The sequence below is a fragment of the Polypterus senegalus genome, chromosome 9 (assembly GCF_016835505.1).
Source record: "Polypterus senegalus isolate Bchr_013 chromosome 9, ASM1683550v1, whole genome shotgun sequence".
Lineage (NCBI taxonomy): Eukaryota > Metazoa > Chordata > Cladistia > Polypteriformes > Polypteridae > Polypterus > Polypterus senegalus.
Window position 1 is genome coordinate 98,035,931 of NC_053162.1, and position 20,463 is coordinate 98,056,393.

The following is a 20,463-nucleotide window of genomic DNA, read 5'->3' on the forward strand; positions in this document are numbered from 1 at the left end:
CTCCTCTAAAAAATGCTGCTTTATCGCGGTGCTTCGGCATACTTAAAAGCACGTATTGATTTTTTGATTGTTTGCTTTTCTTAGCGAGTGCTCTCTCTCTGAAATTCTCTGCTCCTGACGCGCGCACTCCTTTGAAGAGAAGATATATTTACATTCTTTTAATTGTGAGAAAGAACTGTCATCTCTGTCTTGTCATGGTGCACAGTTTAAACTTTTGACTAAAGGGTGTTATTTCATGTCTAGAGGGCTCTAAAAATGTTAAAAGTGTGGGAGAGTTTGTAAGGGCTTAAAATATATAAAAATAACCATACAAACATATGGTTTCTACTTCGCGGATTTTCATCTATTGCGGGGGGTTCTGAAACGCAACCCCTGCGATCGAGGAGGGATTACTGTAATTTGAATTTTTTAAATGTGAAAAACAATGTTAGAAGGTTTAGCTTTTTTCCCTATAATATGAACCATTCTAGAAACTTTATTAAAATTGTGAAGCCATAGGAAGTCAGTTTAATTAGTAAAATATTAGCTTAAAGAAAAATATCTGGGATATGCATAAAGAAACTGTTTAGCTTTTAAGAGTAAATGTTGAGCATTCATAATAGATGTGCTTCAATATAATTTCTACTAATCTATGTAACTATTGAAATAATTTAAGGGACTTAATGTGGGAAAAGATATATTTTATGAGAATTATCCTGTTAGTCTTAGACATGGTGGAAAATAAATTTGGTAAATGATTTAAATCCCAAAACTGCACATACAATATCCTGTTTTCGAAAAATGAAAAAGTGAATGTGGAGCTTAACTGTTTAGCTCATTTTGAACTCATTTCTAAATGAAGAATTTACCAGTCCACAGTATGGAATAGTTCGTTCATTTCTGCCTGTTATGCTGACTGAGAGATGTTCTCTGGAGAACACCCGAGTTCTATTGCCATCCACAGTGAACACAGAGATAAAAAATTTGTACTTTGGAATAATCAAATAGACTTTTCTTAATTTCTGCAGGAACCTCTACAGAACATGGCTCTTTAACTAATAACCTTAACACCATGCTGTTAAGAAAATTTTCACCCAGTAATAAAAACAAGTAAGCACAATAAAAATATTTAATTTTCTTACTTTACACACTAGTTTATAATAAGTATACTGTAGTATAAGGAAGAAATACTATGAGTTATTGTAATTTAATTTTATACTTATTATTGCTAAAAAGTATTATGCTCAATATACAATAAACCAAAAATTGGCTGCAAGTATTACTTACCACCTGATATTAAAGCAGTTCTTGTTTCAACTACAGCTCTGACATCGTGTGTATGGTGTTTAAATGTTCTTGTTCTAACCCACTGGTAATCTCCATTTTCAATTGTTGTAGGCAGCCACTGAAACTGAACAACTGTTCCCTCAGATGTTCCAGCAAGAATGCTGTCCTCTTCCTGTGAAGATTTAAATATAAAAGAATCTCAAATTACTAAATAAAACAAAACTCTTAGGATAGGATATTGCTTTGAGTAATTGGAATAATGTTATTTATTCATTTTAATTTTTCTCTTGTACAAGCTTTTTAATCTGTACTGTTGAGAGATAGATGGATTAGAGAAAAAACATAAAATAAAACATACAGTATTATTTTAAAAAACAAAATAAAAATAATTTCAACACGACTTACCTCAGATACAGAGAGTGACAATACATCACATTTGGAAATTAAATAGGATTTAATTAAAGTTCCTTTTTCTGTATCCCAAAATTGAACCTTGCCTGTGGAGTCTGCACTAACCACTGTGTTATCTGATAAATAAGCAATACTCCACACAACACACTCCCAATTACGGCAAGCAGCTGCTCCTCGGTCTACCAAAATCCTCTGAACTGCATGCCCTGTAAAGAGGGGGAAAAAGAACATTCAGACAAAATGTCATACTTAAAATGTTTTTCTTTCCTAAATATGCATATCACATTAATTTATAAGGATAAGCTAATATTTAGGCATATAAATGTGAAATAATATCAAGCAAATAGTAGAGGTGGAAAAGGAAAGCAACTCCTAAACCGAAACCCATCCATCCATCCATCCATCCATCCATTTTCTAACCCGCTGAATCCGAATACAGGGTCACGGGGGTCTGCTGGAGCCAATCCCAGCCAGCACAGGGCACAAGGCAGGAACCAATCCTGGGCAGGGTGCCAACCCACCGCAGAACCGAAACCCATATATCTTTAAATCATTACAGCAATGGCTAATGATTACTCCCATGGTCCCTATCTACAGTAGACAGGTAAGCATCACAATGAGTCAAGCTGCTTTTATCTTAACAAATGTATAGTCTTGTATAAGAATACCCAGAATTACCATAGTCAACTTCTGCAATTACGTAAAACATTTTGTCTGAATGAGTAACTGAACTTTGTCAGTATTGGTTTCTTGGTATCACAAATAAACAATAAAGAAATAATCTAAAGGAAAAACAGACATTACATGCTTTATGAAGATAATCTGCATCTCAAAATTCCCTTCGTAAAGTGAATTTTTGTATTGTGAACACCTAATCGCCACTCATTTAACTAAAAACATTTTAAAAGTACTCCGTCTCAAAACTAGCGTAAGCTTTTGCTGAAATAACACAAAAATACAAACAAATTGAAAGCATTAGTTTAGGAATAAAATTAGTCATGGTCGGGGGGGAACAACAGTAAAACCTTGATATCCATCAGGGGTCGGGACAGAGGCCGTGACGGATAAGAGAGAACAGCGACTTTAAAAATGATATACAGCAGATAAATTTGACTATTCGCTAAGCTTAGTTACAAAACAAAACTAAATTAAGAAAAAATAGTATTAACACTGAGGGGGGCTGGCGCCCTCTTCGGGGTTTGTTTCCTGCCTTGCACACTGTGTTGGCTGGATTAACTCCAGCAGACCCCTGTGACCCTGTAGTTAGGATAATGGATGGATAGTATTAACACAATTAATTAATTCATATAATGTTGTAACAACTTGTGTAATAAGCAAATACAACTCAGAGGCACTGTAGTTTTCTATGTTTTACTTGGGAGTCTTCGATCCATAACAAACAGTGCCCTGTCTTATACTCCGTTATCTGGGTTACAGAGCATACCTTCAAAGTAATAAACTGTCCCTACCAATCAGTTTATCTCCGGTCACTCAGGTTCTCTTTTTCTCTATATTAGAAACACTCCTACTCATTGTCTCTTGACTCCCTACTCAAAAACTTCCTTCCGCCACACCATCTTTTTTTCTCCTAACTTCTCCTGTTACTCATCTGCTGTAAGGCGAGTACAACTATTACAGAACAGAAGCTCTTCACCCAGACCCATCATTTACAGCACTCATTCCACTCTTTCTGCTCCCACATAGCACATCACAATTTATTAACATGACAGAATTTAAAAGAAAATTACAATAAAGAAGAACATTAACATTAATACAAAACAACATTACCATCAGTGGGTTCCATTTTCAAGACGTTTTTCAATTTTGTCAGCATCACGCTTTATATCGTTTACTGCTGTTCTTTCTACTCCGTAATTTGAAACAATACTTGAATATTGCCATTTTGTAGATGTTTAATAATTTCATTTTTTGTTGACAATTCCAAACACATATGTTTATTGGCCATAACAATGTATAGTAGTTTAATTATAACAAAAGAGAAAAGCCATGAAACACTATTAAAACCAAAGGTACATAACAAACACTGTGATTTTGAAATGCGGCATATCACTTGGTGCTGGGGGAGAACACTACGCGGTAACACAAAGGAGAGTTGTTCCAATGTGCATAACTTGCAGTGTACCTTATGGCAATAGTAGTACAGTAATAGGTAGGTGCCCTGACACTTAATCAAGTGACAGATGATCAAGGTTTTACTGTACTGCCATTCATTAAAAACTGTTCAATAAAGCTGTCTAGCTACGCTTTATTACTTCAACTTTCGCATTCAAAGGAATGTTCTTTTCATCTTACTTAGGTTTTTCCCAACTGTTTTTTGGAGAATAAGAAAAAAAAAAAGTCTGTGGTGATGTGCAATTTTTATTAAATAAAAACATTGTGTTAAGGCACCAGGCAGGTACTGGTGCTCGTGGAAACACATAGGTGGCTCTGGAGTGAGGATGGTGAAATTGGTTGGCCATTCAGTTACTTGTGGATGTGAGTGGCAGCCATTGAGAAACAGAGGTTCATGGAAAAGAAAAATTAAAGGAGAGTGAGGACTGGGAAAAGCTGGTGCAAGGCCATACAGGCAAGTAATGATGGAGTAGTCCCAAGTGCAGGTGGCACTGGAGGTGCAGGTTTTCTCCTTCTGAGCAGTTAGGAAGCAGGAGTGACCAACCATTCCAAGTATGCTACTGCTGGAAGCCACGTGATGGAGCAGCAGCAGGAGTTAGTGCAGGGCTTATGTAGTCCCTGCAGATACTAAGAGCTGGCAGCAAGGGACATGAGTTAGGCTTAGGATATCACAGTTTTGATCAGCTAAGGAGGCTGGAGTGCATGCCTATGTGAAAATTGACTGCACTTGTCAACGGACATCACTGTGGAGTGAGAAAACCTGCAGGGGTGAGCAGCAGGGACATAGTTTTATAAAAAGAATTGTAAATGATTTTAAAGAGAGCAGTCTACAGATCTAGCTCTGCCTAGGTCATCAGAATGTAGCAAAGTGTGCTTGGAGCAACTGTGAAGAGTTGTTAGCAATAGTGGTTCATGTTGGAAAACGGTCAGAGTCTCCGACTTTGGATACAAAAAATTTCAGCACCATTGTAGTTTATAAGATACCATAGATTATCGGAAGTCTCTGTTTTAACATGGTCAATTTTCATAAAACAGTTGTTTGTGAAATGGAGAAAACCCATATTCATTAAATTTAAAACTGTCAGCTCCGGCTGATGTTCAGTCTTAGTGGGCGGATGGTGTGCAGCAAGCATGACCTGGGGCCCATTGTCGCTGGGGCCACAGCTACCGCATGTGTACAGGACAGAGGCTTGATGGTGCCGTTCGCTGCCCGCCCACGACGCCGCCGCAGCTACTATCCTGACTGGACGCAGGCTGGATGGGCCGGAGTGGGACGTTTCACTGCCTGCCCACCACACAGCCTTGCAGTGCCCCTCGAATGGCTGCCCCATTCATTCTCAGAGGGCTTCTGGTGATGCTGCAAGCAGTGACCCTGTTGTGGCTGAACGAAGGCCACTGAGGGCGAATGGGGCGGCAGGTGGCAGCATTGTAGTGTGCCTCGGGTGGTTGCCTGTTGAATGGAGGCGGTGGTGGGTGATTTACTACCTGCATTTGGCCGCACCCTGTTTGTTCTCGGTGGGCAGACGCTGCACGCAGCATACTGTATGCAAGTGGAGGTGACTGTGTGGTGGGCGAATGGTGAATCGCCCTGCACCGCCCCCATTCATTCACAATAGCAAGCCTGCTTGTACTGTTATGTACATAGCAGGAAGTTGTCTCCTGTCAGTACAACAGACGTGCTGACAAGGAGTGCCTTCCTGCTGTGATAGTGTGTACAGTGCTGTGCAGAAGAGCTCATCTTAACCTTTTGTCTTCACCCTTCAACAATGTCTCTGAAACACAAACCTGATGCAAGTGCTGGTGATACAGTAAAGAAGAGAAAAACCATCACAATGGAAAATACAGTAGAAAAAATAAGTTCAGAATGAGATGAAACTCTATCATTTATTAGCAGAGCACTTGGTTACAGTCGGTCAACAATAGCATTTGTTAAAATAATGTACCTGCTCCAACTTACTTATAAATTCAACTTAAGAACAAACCTACAGTCCCTATCTCATATGTAACTATGTGCCTGTATTCCGATATTAGTTTTAAATCCTTTAGCTAATCTGCAATAATGTGCTTGACTTCCCTTTTGCTTGTTACTGGATATCTTGCATGATTTTTGCTGCTCATCAAGCTTCTTTACCCCACCAGGAACACAGGCTCAGACACATGGGGCTACAATAAACTGGTTAAATTTATATTTGTCAAATTAGTGTGGTCTTATTATTTTCCATCTTCCACTTCCCTTTCACTATCCTTAGGTGATCCTGAAGTTAAGCAGCTGATCAAAAACACACTTAAAATACTACAGTCTCTGAAATTAATGCTTCTTTCACTTCATACACTGACATTTTTAATGATCTTGCCCGTTGTTCTAACACTAGCACAAAACACTTTTAGTAAAACGCTGCAGCATATCATTTTCAGATTTTGTGATGCTATCACTGCTGCTTAGTTGCCATTAGCTGCTCAACAATGAATTCAGGCTATACTATACTTGCACTGTTAAAAGTGCGTTTACTTTATACAGGGAAAACCAATGCCCTGCACAGACAGCGCCCACAAAACTGGAGAAATTTTAGATAAATTAAATAAAGATAATATTCAGAATAACCTATAGTAAATAAAGCAATGATTTACAAAGTGAAAACTATATGTTTTGTCAAATATCTGACATTTCAAATTGAATACTGAGAGTGAACTACGAGTCAAGGCAGATCAACTAAAACACTGCACACTATGATCCAAGCACACCAAATCCAAAAAACACTTTAAACAAGATAAAATGTATTGTAATTAAAAAAAATAAATAAAAAATACACACAAATGGTGAATATACAAATTCCACAAGGACAACAATTAAATTTGAATCCAAGCTGATGGATCCATGAGGCAGGAGCAATAAGCACCGCATTACAATGACTTTGGCTAAAAGTGAGTATGAGGTACAAGACAGTTTTCAGTCACAATAAATTCATGCAAAAAAAAAAAAAAAATAAAAAAGGTATTCTGTCAACCCAAAACTACTCCATCTATCTCAAAATATGCCAGAATGGAAACGATACCAGCTAATGCACCAAGTTAAATGTGCAAATTCAGGGAGTAGTCCAGAAAATAATATTCAGGTAAAATTAACCAAAAGACAACACACAATGTCACATTCTCACAAGCATACTGAAGGATATTTAGAAAATAGCCAGGAAAACTGGCAAATGTCATAATCTACAACAAGATGACAATAAACTATACAGGAAACCAAACAGCCCAAACACAAATGTCTCGCTCTCTCTAAGTTTTCTTATTAGCTGAAAATTACCTTTAATTGGGGGCAATGTGAGGTGTGGAATCACATACTATATTACCGATAAGATTTACTACTAAAATATTACACTTACCTGATTTCACATCAAAAATCCGAATCATATCTATTGTTCCTGCAGCAATCAATGCTCCAGATTTATGCCAGGAAATAGAAAGGATGCGACCTAAAAAAAAAAACACATTTGTGTTAGATTGTTAAAACTACCAAAATTCATAGTTAAAAGTATGGACTGTAAATTACCTTTCTGTCGATCTAGATTCCGTTCAAACTGTATTTTCTCTGGAAGAATTTCAAACACTTTTACAGACCCATCTTCGCAACCAACCTGATAATAATAAAACATATAAGAAATAGAACAACAGAAGAAAGGATTGGGTACTTGTATTGTTACAGGAAATGTTTTATTCTATTAGATCACAGTATTCAGACAGGATCTTTTTAGCATAAATACTTGCTCAGAGCCCCTCTTCAATAAGAGGATGATAAGACTTCTTAGCTAAAGCAACAGCATAACCTCTTTCCCTACCAGTTTAATTTAAAAAAACAAAGTTTCAAGACATTAACTTTAGTTGCTGATACCAAGGTTATCTCCACCTCAATCAACCCTAAAACTTGCCCACAGTCCTTTTCTAGAAAATGACAAGCACACATAGTGGCATCTCATAGCAGTTTCTTCTCATGAGCTATGTTTTCACCATAACACTGTTGTAATACAAATGGACGTACCGCCAAGTGAGACTCTTCAGCATTACAGGACATGGACCAAATCGGTCCTCCAAAAGCATGGAGTTTGTACTTGGGACAAAGTTTTTGAAGATCAACTTCCATAACTTCTCCACTGAGGCTGGCAGTGAAAAGACGATCATGCCCAACCCAACAAATAGCCTCAATTGATCTTGAATCATTGCCTGGGATAACCTTTTGGGGGGGAAAAAAAAAAGCTGCGTCAAATTCCTGCATCAAAAAAAGATTGAATACAAGATTGCAAAAACAACTGAAAGCTATACAAATTTAATATTGAATTTTATCCTTTTGTTGACTGTGAATAAGTTAGTGACACTAGCATAATTGAATACTTAGTGAATCACAAACAAAAAACATTAAAAAGTAATGCTGTCCCTAAACCCCATCTAAGACATTTTTCCTTCTCATAAGTAATTAAAATATTTTAAATACATTTCACGGGCGGCGTGATGGCGCAGAGGTAGCGCTGCTGCCTCGCAGTTAGGAGACCCAGGTTCACTTCCCAGGTCCTCCCTGCGTGGAGTTTGCAGGTTCGCCCCATGTCTGCGTGGGTTTCCTCCCACAGTCCAAAGACATGCAGGTTAGGTGCATTGGTGATCCTAAATTGACCCTAGTGTGTGCTTTGTGTGACCTGCGGTGGGCTAGCACCCTACCCGGGGTTAGTTTCCTGCCTTGCACCCTGTGTTGGCTGGGATTGGCTCCAGCAGACCCCTCCATGACCCTGTAGTTAGGATATAGCGGGTTGGATAATGGATGGATTTAAATACATTTCACAGTGCGGTCTAGTTTTCTTTTGAACCAAGTTAAATATATTTTAAATATAGCTCATTAACAAGAACAGCTCTCACCTATGTTTTTGACTTACTTAGAGGAAGACAGAATAATTCTCAACAAGATCAGACTTATGAGAAAATCTATAATACAAAGTTCACCAGAAGGCTTCTGCCAAAAATATGCTTCTTCTGAACATTGCATTATAAAGTAAATAGAATTTTTCATTTGGCTTGAAGCGTTGCAAGTCAATACTTAGGTACTGAAACAAGCAAACATCCTTAGGTCTCCAAAACTGTATAGTTTATGTTCAAAATTAATTTGAGATGATTTAATGTGATTAGTTATTTAGATTGTTACTGCAAAAAATTTCAAAATGGCATTTATATATTATTGTTCTATGTTTTTCCTTTAAAAATACCAATCTAAAATGTAAAAAAGCAAATTAAGCATAGTCTAGGAGGAAACCCTTGAAGTTGAATTATGCAAGTGCATAGATATTTCACGTATCAGCTAAGTTTAAAATGGAGAATTAATATACAATGCCATCTTAATATTCATTGACAACAATTTTTTTCTTTATTTGTATAACAATGGCTATACAACAGATGGTTTCACAATCTGAATTATACTGAGTAGTATAGCAACTTGCTGAATTACCTTTTCCTGGAAGTAGTTGTTTGAAATGTTAAATATTTCTATAGACCCATCCAAACGTGCCAGAGCCAGTTTATCCGTGCTGCTGTTATAGGCCATACATCGAATTCCAGAAGGCATGTAATTAAAAAATTTGACTCTATGTACTTTGAACTCTCCCATTCTTAACCTAAAAATAAAAGATGTAATAAAAACATTATAAGAATTCTAAAATTAGGCATTCTGAATAGAAAAACAGATTATCCCACCACCTTAAATTGCTACTGACACACTAGTAAACATAAAAACGGATTTTCAAAAATCGAAATATTTTGAAGATTAAGCCTACATTAAAACTGTAAACATCTCATACCATCTACTATTCACGGACTATTAGGAGAACAGATCTTCATGAAAAATGCTTGCATTCTGTGTTGAGTAAGATATTCACATTCGCTTTTGTTTATTTCATTCTCATAATTTGCAACATTACATAAAAATATTTAAGGAAACCAGCACTGGTCTGTTATACTTTCAATAATAAGTCTAAGGGGATTCATCAACTTGAATTTTTCTTATCTCTAATCCTTGATCTTACAAACAATAAAAACTTACATATTTATTTATATATGTACTCAAATATAGTTTGGAAATGAATAAATTGAATCAGTACATAAATTAAGTATAAACTGAATCAGTACAGCAAAAGAGTGAGGAGAGGCTTAAGACGACTGAAGAATCTACTATACTAGAACAAATGGACTTATAGGAGAAAAAAGATTGAATTACCAAAAACTTGAAATGTTGCAAACACATGATTTAATTTATTTTTATATGTCCTACATCCATTTACAAGCTTACCATGCTTCACAGAGGATAGAAATTTAGTATAGTTTAGTATAAAAATGCAAGCTATATTTACATTGAAATTTGCAAAAAAATCGGGAGTGGTCTCACCTAGACTTTTCTCATATACTCCGTCCGATATAGGGATGGATATTTGAGGAGCAAACCACAAGACAATGATTATATTTTTATATTATGTACATTAAAAAACCATCAACAACAAATCAAATAAATAATATATTGAACTATTGTTATAAAAGTTGAATAAATCGGACTCTGCAGCTGCATGAATAAAGGTAAAGTACCACTTCTGATTAACGGAAACAGGTACAAAGCATAGAACTTTTGGGCTAATACTTTATGCAAAATTTAGTTCACCTAAGTGATAGCGTACTCAACTTATCATGTTTACATACACACATACATAAATCCAAAAACTGTATTTTCGGAGTCAAGGAGGTCTAAAATTATAGGTATAAAATGAGATTCATCAAAATCTCAACTTCGAATCTTTGAACGATTACAACACTTTCCCTGTATTTCATATATGAGAAAGTAAAAAGAGATTATACACATACAATTTATATGATTACATTTTTGAAGCACTAAAATATTAGAAATACACTTTGTAAAGAACAGCAGCACTCACATCAGAGAAAAGGGGAATACTGTACATACATTTTATCTGCTCTTAAGCAACTAGTGTTGCAGCACTTCCTTGCATACTTTAGGATGAGACAAACATCAATGATGGATCAGTATTGTAGATGGATTGTCTACGATAATGGCATAATCACTCTAATGCAAGTTCACCAATTCTTAAAAAAGCAGCTTGATTTTAATACTAAGACCAAATCACTCCAGAGTTTTGGAAGCCCTATAGGTAAAGGGCTGTTCTACTATAGTAGTTTTAAAAAGTATGACCACTTGTATTAATAAATATCTTGAAGAGGACATTGTAAATAAAACAGATACCATAAATTTAATGAAGAGATACATTAAAAAGTGTACATATCCCCACAAAAAAACGTGGCCCAACCCATGGACCGACCAGAAACACAGGTTTAGAAGAAGAAGAAAAAAAAAAAAAAAGGTTTAGAAGAAGGAAAAAAAAAGTTTTAGAAGAAGAAAAAAACAAAAAGAAACATTTTGTAAGCCTTCAGAAATTTCTGCGTAAATCCCTACAGTAGTACAGACCATGAACACAACACTGTGCGTAGCATAGCAACATTCAACTTTGCTGTGTATCTGGAAGCAGTGGTAGCAGTCTATGATACTGTGATTTTTTTTTTTTTATGATGTTATGTACCTTGGCCATATCACTGGTCGTGGCATTGACTACATATTAAATCTTGTATAATACACTACCGTGGATGTCTGTCTGTCTGTCTAGGATTTTAAAATCACCTGTAGCATGCAAACCATTTAAACTACTGACCTGAAACTTGGTATACATATACCATGTGACGTCTACTGTGAGCTCTTTATTTTATTTTATTGTATAATTAACTCAGGGTGGCCGTGCGGCGCATGTGTACAGATGCCATTCTCATTCTCTACCACCTTCGCCATCACTTCTCCTACCTTTTCATATCTTAAATCATTCTTGAGGCAGATTGAAGACTTCAGTTCCAGCTTAAGTGAAAAATGAAGGAAAAAGTACCAAGTAACTGCAACACAAACACTGGCTTAATCAGTTTTAATGTGAAAAGATGTCGACAAAAGAAGAGAAGAAGCAGGCCGCTAAGGTGCAGAAAAGAAGAGCTGCTCAGGAAGCAGCAAATGCATCAACCTCTGAGTAAACGAATGCTAAACATACAGAGAAAGAGTATCAAAACTTTGAATGCTCAAATCAAGTGTATTCACTGCACGTTTTCATGCAGTGTGCTGTTACTGGTAATTCTATAATCAATAGTGGGTGGAGTCTTGATTGTATTCTAATTTCATCGAGTGAGAAAGTGGATTTTCGCAAATGAATCTAATTTTTACTCCAATGACAGCCTTGTTTCTGACAAGCAGGGACTCCACACTTCTCTTCATACGATTGCTTGGCCCTCCACTCACACACTTCAATTCTGCGGATTCATGACTGTTACAAGGACAACAATCAGCCATTGACACTCAAAGCAAAGAATTATTAATTAGGAAAACTGCATTTGATGAAAACCATGCAAAAAGTTTGTAATTTTATTTATAACTAAGTTAATTTAAGTACTGATTGCTTTGTGGGACTACATAACTTTTTTGTAGAATGTACAGCTCATTATTAATCTGTGGTCAGTATTCTTCAATTTCAAAAATTCTGTGTTTGTAATTTTAAACACAATATTATGTAGTATGGTATGCCGATGCAATAATGGAGAAGCTGTCTCGCAAGAAGGAGATCATGGATTTGTGTCTGGGTTCTCCCTGCATGGAGTTGTGAAATGCTTTGAGCAGTGGGTAAAGCAATATATAAATGGAATGAAATTATTATTGACAATTTGTCAATTTCAAATTTTAAACATTAAATTTTTTGTACCAAATTAAGAAAACATGTAATGCTAGAACTCTCAGCCTCTATATACTTTCACAGTACCTCAAACTTGATTCAAATGCAACTTATGTATACTGTAAAAAAAAAAAAAAAGAGAACGGTACTACAAATCACACATATGGTGATTTAAAATGAACCTAGGTTCCCTCAGTGTGCAGTAAACATATTCATGTGCATCAGTTTCTGTTACCACTTATTATAGGTTGCTGAACTGATAGCTTTGATAACATTGATACTTCTTTTTTACTTTGTTAAATGCACTTTGTGATGTGCCTGGGTCATACAACCAAAATCCATCCATCCATTATCCAACTCGCTATATCCTAACTACAGGGTTACGGAGGTCTGCTGGAGCCAATCCCAGCCAACACAGAGCGCAAGGCAGAAAACAAACCCCGGGCAGGGTGCCAGCCCACTGCAGGGAACACACACCCACATACTAGGGACAATTTACAATCGCCAATGCACCTCCCCTGCATGTCTTTGGACTGTGGGAGGAAACCCACGCAGACACGGGGAGAACATGCAAACTCAACAAAGGGAGGAACCGGGAAGCGAACCTGGGTCTCCTAACTGCGAGGCAGCAGTGCTACCCACTGCGCCACCATACCGCCCCATATGACCAAAATATTTATTGTATTTCAAAAGGTAGACAAATGGTATTGCTAATACTGCCACTATTATGTTTTTATGCACTTTGAGATGTGCCTAGGTCAGATATGAACAAAAAAGTTGGAAAAAACCTATTGCTACTACCCGATTCTGTTCAGTTTATAGCTTAAATTGTTTTATGTACCTGTGTCAGATGTGACTAAATTTAAAAGGGAACAATGAACACTACTTATTTTTCAAAACATTAACTTGTGTTGGTTTAAAATTTGTTATTATCTGGTGCTTACTGGCTGCTGAAAATGTCTAGCCCAACTGAATTTTATAATTGAATAGCCCTGCAGTACACAGTAGTACTCCAGAGAATGTTTCATTAGTGAGTTATACAGATTAGGCATAGCCTACCTTGCATTTACTCTACACTGCCTGATATATATTTTAGCACACTTCTGTACACTGTCTGAAAGTTGATAGTGATGAGTCCAGTATGACTCCAAGTTCTTTCTCTTGATGTGTACTTTCAAGTTTCTACCATCCCACTGCATATTCAATCCTTTTTCTTTCTTCAAACTTGTTTTACTTTATCATTTAAATTCAACTGTCACTAATCTGTATAAGCCTGTGCGTTATCCAATTCATCTGATTCTACATTTAAAGGGGCTACTAATTCACTATTGTTATCAGTTTGAAGACTAAACACATGAATACGAGAAGCTCCATCCAAATATTAAAAATTACTGTCCATAAGTTTCCATACTGCCTTCCAGTTAGGAGACCCGGGGTTTCTTCTGGGTACTCCGGTTTCCTCCCACATTCCAAAGACATACAGGTTAGGTGCAATGGCGATCCTAAATTGTCCCTAGTGTGTGTGTATACCCTGCTGTGGACTGGCGCCCCCACCAGGGTGTTTCCTACCTTGCACCCTGTGTTGGCTGGGATTGGCTCCAGCAGACCCCCGTGACCCTGTTGTTAGGATATGGCGGGTTGGATAATGGATGGATAGAAGTTTCCATACAACTAGCACTAAAAAAGATGTCATTCAACCAATTAATTTATGCCGCAAAGTATGAGGCGATCGAAAGTGCAAAACGGTAAAGACAGTGCAGACTATTTCAAATGTTCAAAACTTGGAACAATGTAACCAATTTAATCAGATCATAAATATATATAAAATTCTTAATCCTTGTTCTAAAAATACCCATCAGTTAGGCTTTTTAGTCCGCCTTTATAATGCAACTATCAGGGTCACTGCTTCAGCAGCATATTGAAAAACTGCTTCTCAGAACTTCAGCTACTGTCGTTGAACAATTTACCAAGCATAAGCAGATGGATAAAATCTACATCCAGTTTTCACTTTATTTACACCTCTATGATAGTCTTTGTGACTACTGTATTTCTGTCAATTTTATTAAGTACTGTACTGTACTTGCAAGAGTTTGTTGGAACGAATATCTTATAAACTTATAATTTTAACTTAATACCTCTGTAGCTTTATTCCTGTTTAAGACGCACTTGAATCATTAAAAGTTAGATGTGGTTTGGTCGTCTTTGTACTTTCCCTTCGTCCCGTTGAGATTAATTGGATTTGGGGAAAAAACACCACCTCACCAAGTAAATCTAAGTACGTACACGCGTTTTCAAATAAAACGCTGGCCGATATAGACACAGTTCTTTTCATACTACACCAATGTTTACGCTTCATCAATAATATAAATTCGTATTTCGCGACCATATCCCAAGAAATCTGACCTAAATCATATTACACGCGACCATGCGGATGTCACAAAAAAGAAATTCGCGCAAAAACATGATGGAGGTACAACATCATAAACTTATTCTACATAACCGTTCTGTACATGTAATGATAAGAGAATTTAAACCACTTACCAGCCTATTCAAATCAAATTTTTACAAAAAGTCTCACATTGAACTGAAAGATCCCGAATACTCTAAAGAACCACGTTGAAGCCCTTCGAACCGGACGTGAAAACTGCACAGCACTGACGTCAACGGAAGTAGGTGGAACACGCGCGGGAAGTTTGTGTTAGTAACCGGTAATGTGCTGTCAGACGTGGTGTTTTCCGCGTACCACCGTAGCATGTTTTATTCTTTCTTTAACTGAATTTGGTAAGGAGCAGTTTTAATATTTATGAGGTTCGCTATAAGTGCAATTTCTAAGCTTTATGTATTTTGTTTAAACAGTTGAAGTAAAGGCGACGTTTGTTGTTTGTACAGGTTTTGTAATTGGTAATAAAGAGTCATAGGTAGGTGTGGTTATTGAAAAGTAGCAGTATTTATTATTGTATTTGTTTTCTTGGTATAATGTCAGGTTATTTTAGCAATACAGCAGTCCGCCCGACTTTTGAGCATGTCTTTTGCTGTAAATTATGAATAGTTACATTATTTCGCTGTCTAATTATATATAATTGAGATTTGTTTTCCATTTGGAAATGCGTAAATTCGTGACAAAAGCTGTGCATTTTGGTGATACAAAGTTGTAATTGCAACAGCACAATGTCTTTATTAGAGAGTTGCTCAGTATAAGTACTCTTCAATTATATTGCCATTTTTACTACAGTTTCAGAGCCGTGAGATTTGTCACTAAATATGTATAACGAAGGGGGAAACGTGGGTTCGTACTGTCCGAACGCGTTATTCACTCTGCAAACGTGAATGTGCAGGAAGCAGAGTTTAGTATGCTGTGTTATGTTTTTACTGATTAAAGTAAATTGCCAAGTTATTGGCCAATTCATCACTGTGTTATACTATTTTAATCTGCAATAACGTTATATCATTTTTTTATTTTGCACTTGACACTTAGCTTTGTCCGAACTTCCATGTTGGAATCCTTAAAATGGTTCAAATACTCATTTCAAGGTAAGCAAACGTAGACAACTTTTTTTCTTAAATACGTCTTCATTTTAATAAAGAGTTACGTTAAATGATGTATCATATACACACTTTAAAACAGACACATATTGTTACAACTGTTTACCTCTTCATGCAATCACATGGCACATTTCAAGTAGTACCCATGTACTGTACTATCATTGCTAAATGATCACCGGTAAAGTAAAACTTTCTTTGCATGCCTCTGTGGGAGGAAATAAAAAAATAAAATTTTATTTAAAGTAAAATATTAACTTTTAATTATAACGAAAAAATAATTACAAAAACTGTGACAGCTATTGTATATTTTGTGAAAAAATATGCGATGGAAAAAATTGTTAATTTCAGAAATTGGTGCCCAAATGTATATAAAAATCACATGAAATAATATTAAAAAAATGTAATGTACACTGGGCCAGTTTTTGGCCCCACCATTTTAATTTTGATAATTCTGGAGCACTAACATATCTAGAAAGTAAATGGATATTATATTAAGGAATTACAAACAGTATATTTCATTATTCCATGTGCAGATCAGTATTATTTTACTAATATTACTACCATACCATATTTTATTCAATGCAATTTTGTAATATCACTGCTTACATTTTGTGAGCATCTTCTTTTGTCACAGTGGAAGCAGCCATTAAATTAGTTTTGTAAATTTGACGTTAAGTCTTTATGTGATATTTTATAAAGATAGTTCACAACCTTGAAAAGTTATATAAAAATATATTTTCATAAGTACATTCACTTTTAAAAGTTTTCTAGGGTTGGTTATTTTAAATGGTTAAGTGTATTCTTGATGATAAAGTCCTTGCATACAGTACATACTATAAAATTACTCTGTGGGACACCTTTATGACTAAAGAATTAGAAAATAAATCCATCCAGTGGTGAAACATTTGAAAATTAAATGTTCATTGTTATCAGCTATAATGTACATTGATTTGTCTGAAAGTTTATTTTAAGGAAAATATTGTATTTAATAACAGTGAAAATAATAAGGTTTGTTCTTTCTCCCTTTTTAACTGAATGCAGACAGAGTTCAGGATTACCTATGCAGTGTTAAGTAATAGACATATTTTTAACAGAACCTAACAAATATTCTCCCAATACATATCCATCATTACACACTTTCAAAAGTCTAATGTAGTTTTGTGAAATACAAATTCAAACACACTGAACAAAAATCAAAGCATGCATGGTGATTACACATTTTAAGGATAAAGTAAATTTTTTCTTTGTATGATTTTTATTATAATGCAGAGTTTATGGTTGCCTAAAACTCATTTAATATTTGTGGCTATATGTGTTGTGAAAGCTCATGGACAAAATTTCAATCTATTTCTTTAGCCCAGAAAATGAGAAACCTGGGGATTGGATGTTGATGGAGCTTCAGGGTGAGATTGAATCTCGTCATAATACTAGTCTTGGAGGAAGTGTAATGGGAGATCTGCATTTTACAAAGGAGGTACATTTTTTTTATTTAAGATTTAACATTGGAGATTTAAACTATGAATTCATGCTTGTTTATAGATACTGTATATATTGTACCTGTATATACACATATTTAGTAGGCATGAGACAATATTCTTAACTCATAATACAATTCATTTTTCACTTCAGTCTTCATGGTACAATATTCTCACAATATGAAATTTCATAAAAGAATGTGCTGAAAATTTAGGCTTACATATTATTAGGCATTCTTAGATCAAAACATTGCAAAATAAATTCAAAGCTGTGTACAAATAAACAAGTTTTAATGTAAGATTTTGTAATTTGTTTTCTATTTTGTTAAAATAAAATCTTAAGTATTAACAAAATATTTGCTCAGCTTTAACATAAGATGTATTGAATGTTGATTGGTATATACAAGTAGGGCTGGGGATACTGCAGCTGTGCACAACAGTATGTCAGGAGTGGGAGCGGGATAAAAGAGAAAATGACGACAGAAAATGTTAAAAAAAAAAAATGTCAGTGTTATCAAAAGAAGACACCCCAGTGGACATTGTTAATAATAGTTTTTTTATATAGTGCTTTTCTCACTAATACATGTATATACAGAATGCTTTTGTATATTTATTAAGTTTTGCTTCCCAACCATTTTAAACAGTTTTAATCTATGAGAAGGAAAGGATACGATATAGAGGTAGTTTTTTTAAAGACATAATACATTTGTAATTCGCTGATTGAGTTATGAGTGTTTGGGCAGAGGGACCGCTGCTGTACAGAAGTTTTTAAAATTATTTACTTTTACCGAGGCACCTTGGTTATGTATTTTGTATTTATCTTTTGTCAATATAAGGTTACTCTCCAATCTTTCAGTGTATTATTAGCGTTCATGTGTCATGCAATTACCAAACTCACTCTCTTTTTGCTTATGGATCTTGTGTAGTTCTCAGTTATACACCAGCATGAGTGGAGGGATTGTTGTGTGATGTGAGATATATATATATATTTGTTGCTTTTAGAGGATTTCTGTAAGTTCAACTTTTTGAATTGAAAAGGTAATTTGTAGTTCACATTTTCCAGCCTTATCCAGGTACCAGCAATATTGTAAAATTCAAATCATAGCACGTCACACCTGTATTCATGGTCATAGCGGTATACTGCCCACCACTGATGCATAGTATTTTGTATTGCAACATTCAGTACTATTACATTTTGTCACATGCCTAATATTTAGTAGAGAAAGTATTTCATCACACAATTTATATTTTTATCATTTCCAGTTTATACGTTTTACAAAAAAATATGGTGATACAACCTCATGCGTTTCTGTTTCATTTTAGGGTGTTCCTGTATTAATCATAGGCCATCATATTCTGTATGGAAAAGTTGTCAAACTGGAGAAACCTTTTGCTGTGCTTGTCAAGCAATCACAGCAACAGAAAATTGATGAAAATGCCATGGAAACAGATGAAGAAAAACATTCCACGTTTTATCAGGTTACTGCACTCATTAAGAAAAAGATAATATTTAAAACGCGTCCCAAGCCAATCATCACTAATGTGCCAAAGAAAGTATAGCAGTAACTTTAATGATCATTATTTTGTACATTAAATTTCAATGACAAAGTTGAATGATGACTAATACTAGTAATTTTTCTTTGTTTAGGTAACTTAGTTAACAATGTAAAATAATCATTTTTGCACACTTATTTAAAATTGTGTGTTCTGTGCTAGAAGCAACTCAAGAAACAGTTTCTTTGTATTTAAACAGTATTCACTTTATTAACTGTGACTTTTTACAGGCACTTGTGTAAGAATAAATTAATAAAATTGTGATAAGGTATTATTTTCCGTCATATTTTTTACACTTAATGTAGTTTGTAATTAACTAAAATAATGCAAAAATATCAAATTATTATTCTTTAAGTAGTATTTTGACTCTTTCAGTATTTATCTGCAATAGTCTTTCTCTCCAATTCCTGTGTCTGTCATGTTTAGCTATTTTCATGTCTTAAACTGTCTGTATCTTACTAAAAAAAGAAATTTTCCATGGAGCTTAGGTAGTTATTCTTACTTGCCTTGCCTTTTCTCTATTAAGTAGTTTTTGGTTGTAAATCACTGTAAGGCAGAACCTAAGAACATTTTTGGAGTTCACACCTGCCAATTATACAAAATGTTAATACTATCCATTAGAAGGAGTTGCATTGTGTCTTTTGTGGATCTAGAGAAAGCATATCACAGGGTGCCTTGAGAGGAATTGTAGTATTGTATGAGGAAATTGGGAGTGGCAGAGAAGTATGTAAGAGTTGTACAGGATATGTACAAGGGAAGTGTGACAGTGGTGAGGTCTGCGGTAGGAGTGACGGATACATTCAACATGGAGGTGGGATTACATCAGGGATTGGCTCTGAGCCCTTTCTTATTTTCAATGGTGAGAGACATGTTGACAGATGAAATCAGACAAGAGTCCCCTTGGACTATGATGTTTGCTGATGACATTGTGATCTGTAGTGATAGTAGGGAGCCAGTTGAGTAAATCCTGAAGATGTGAAGATATGTTCTAGAGAGTAGAGGATTGAAGGTCAGTAGGAACAAGACAGAATACTTGTGTTAATGAGAGGACGGTCAGTGGAATGATGAGGATGTGGGGAGTAGAGTTGGTGAAGGCGATTGAGTTTTTAAATATTTGGGATCTACAGTACAGAGTAACGGGAATTGTGGAAGAGAGGTGATAAAGAGAGTGCAGGCAGGAAGGAGTGGGTGGAGAAGTGTGTCAGGTATACTTTGTGACACACGGTTATCAGCAGGAGTGAAAGGGAAGGTCTACAAGCTTCACTGCAGGAGTGAAAGGGAAG

At 35.6% G+C, this 20,463-nt stretch overlaps 2 protein-coding genes across 4 annotated transcripts in view; one reads left to right on the top strand and one right to left on the bottom strand.

Moving 5' to 3' along the window:
• utp4 (UTP4 small subunit processome component) overlaps positions 1–15,242 on the bottom strand; it is a 71,890-nt gene extending 56,648 nt beyond the window's left edge. Inside the window, exons 1-7 of the mRNA XM_039763510.1 lie at positions 15,150–15,242; positions 9,296–9,461; positions 7,847–8,038; positions 7,361–7,445; positions 7,194–7,283; positions 1,672–1,883; positions 1,267–1,438 (exon numbers count right to left, since the gene is read on the bottom strand). Coding sequence (XP_039619444.1) covers positions 1,267–1,438; positions 1,672–1,883; positions 7,194–7,283; positions 7,361–7,445; positions 7,847–8,038; positions 9,296–9,454 — 910 coding nt within the window. The 5' untranslated portion in view covers positions 9,455–9,461; positions 15,150–15,242. The remainder of the gene's footprint in view (positions 1–1,266; positions 1,439–1,671; positions 1,884–7,193; positions 7,284–7,360; positions 7,446–7,846; positions 8,039–9,295; positions 9,462–15,149) is intronic.
• On the top strand, positions 15,226–19,451 carry chtf8 (CTF8, chromosome transmission fidelity factor 8 homolog (S. cerevisiae)). 3 transcript variants are annotated; one of them, XM_039763514.1, is made up of 4 exons: positions 15,226–15,277; positions 16,084–16,139; positions 17,508–17,625; positions 18,950–19,451. In XM_039763514.1, exons 2-4 carry the CDS (start codon positions 16,117–16,119, stop codon positions 19,184–19,186), a joined length of 378 nt encoding a protein of 125 aa, XP_039619448.1. In that variant the 5' UTR covers positions 15,226–15,277; positions 16,084–16,116; the 3' UTR covers positions 19,187–19,451. The 3 variants fall into 3 exon arrangements, with proteins under 3 accessions (XP_039619448.1, XP_039619445.1, XP_039619447.1); XM_039763511.1 differs by lacking the exon at positions 15,226–15,277 and adding an exon at positions 15,284–15,389; XM_039763513.1 differs by lacking the exon at positions 15,226–15,277 and adding an exon at positions 15,502–15,526.
• The last annotated feature ends 1,012 nt before the right edge of the window (positions 19,452–20,463 follow it).

Coding starts and splice junctions, on each gene's coding strand:
- chtf8 (XM_039763514.1), top strand. CDS start 16,117: ATGGTTCAAATACTCATTTCAAG. Junction 16,140..17,507: donor GTTCAAATACTCATTTCAAG/GTAAGCAAACGT, acceptor CTATTTCTTTAG/CCCAGAAAATGAGAAACCTG. Junction 17,626..18,949: donor ATCTGCATTTTACAAAGGAG/GTACATTTTTTT, acceptor GTTTCATTTTAG/GGTGTTCCTGTATTAATCAT.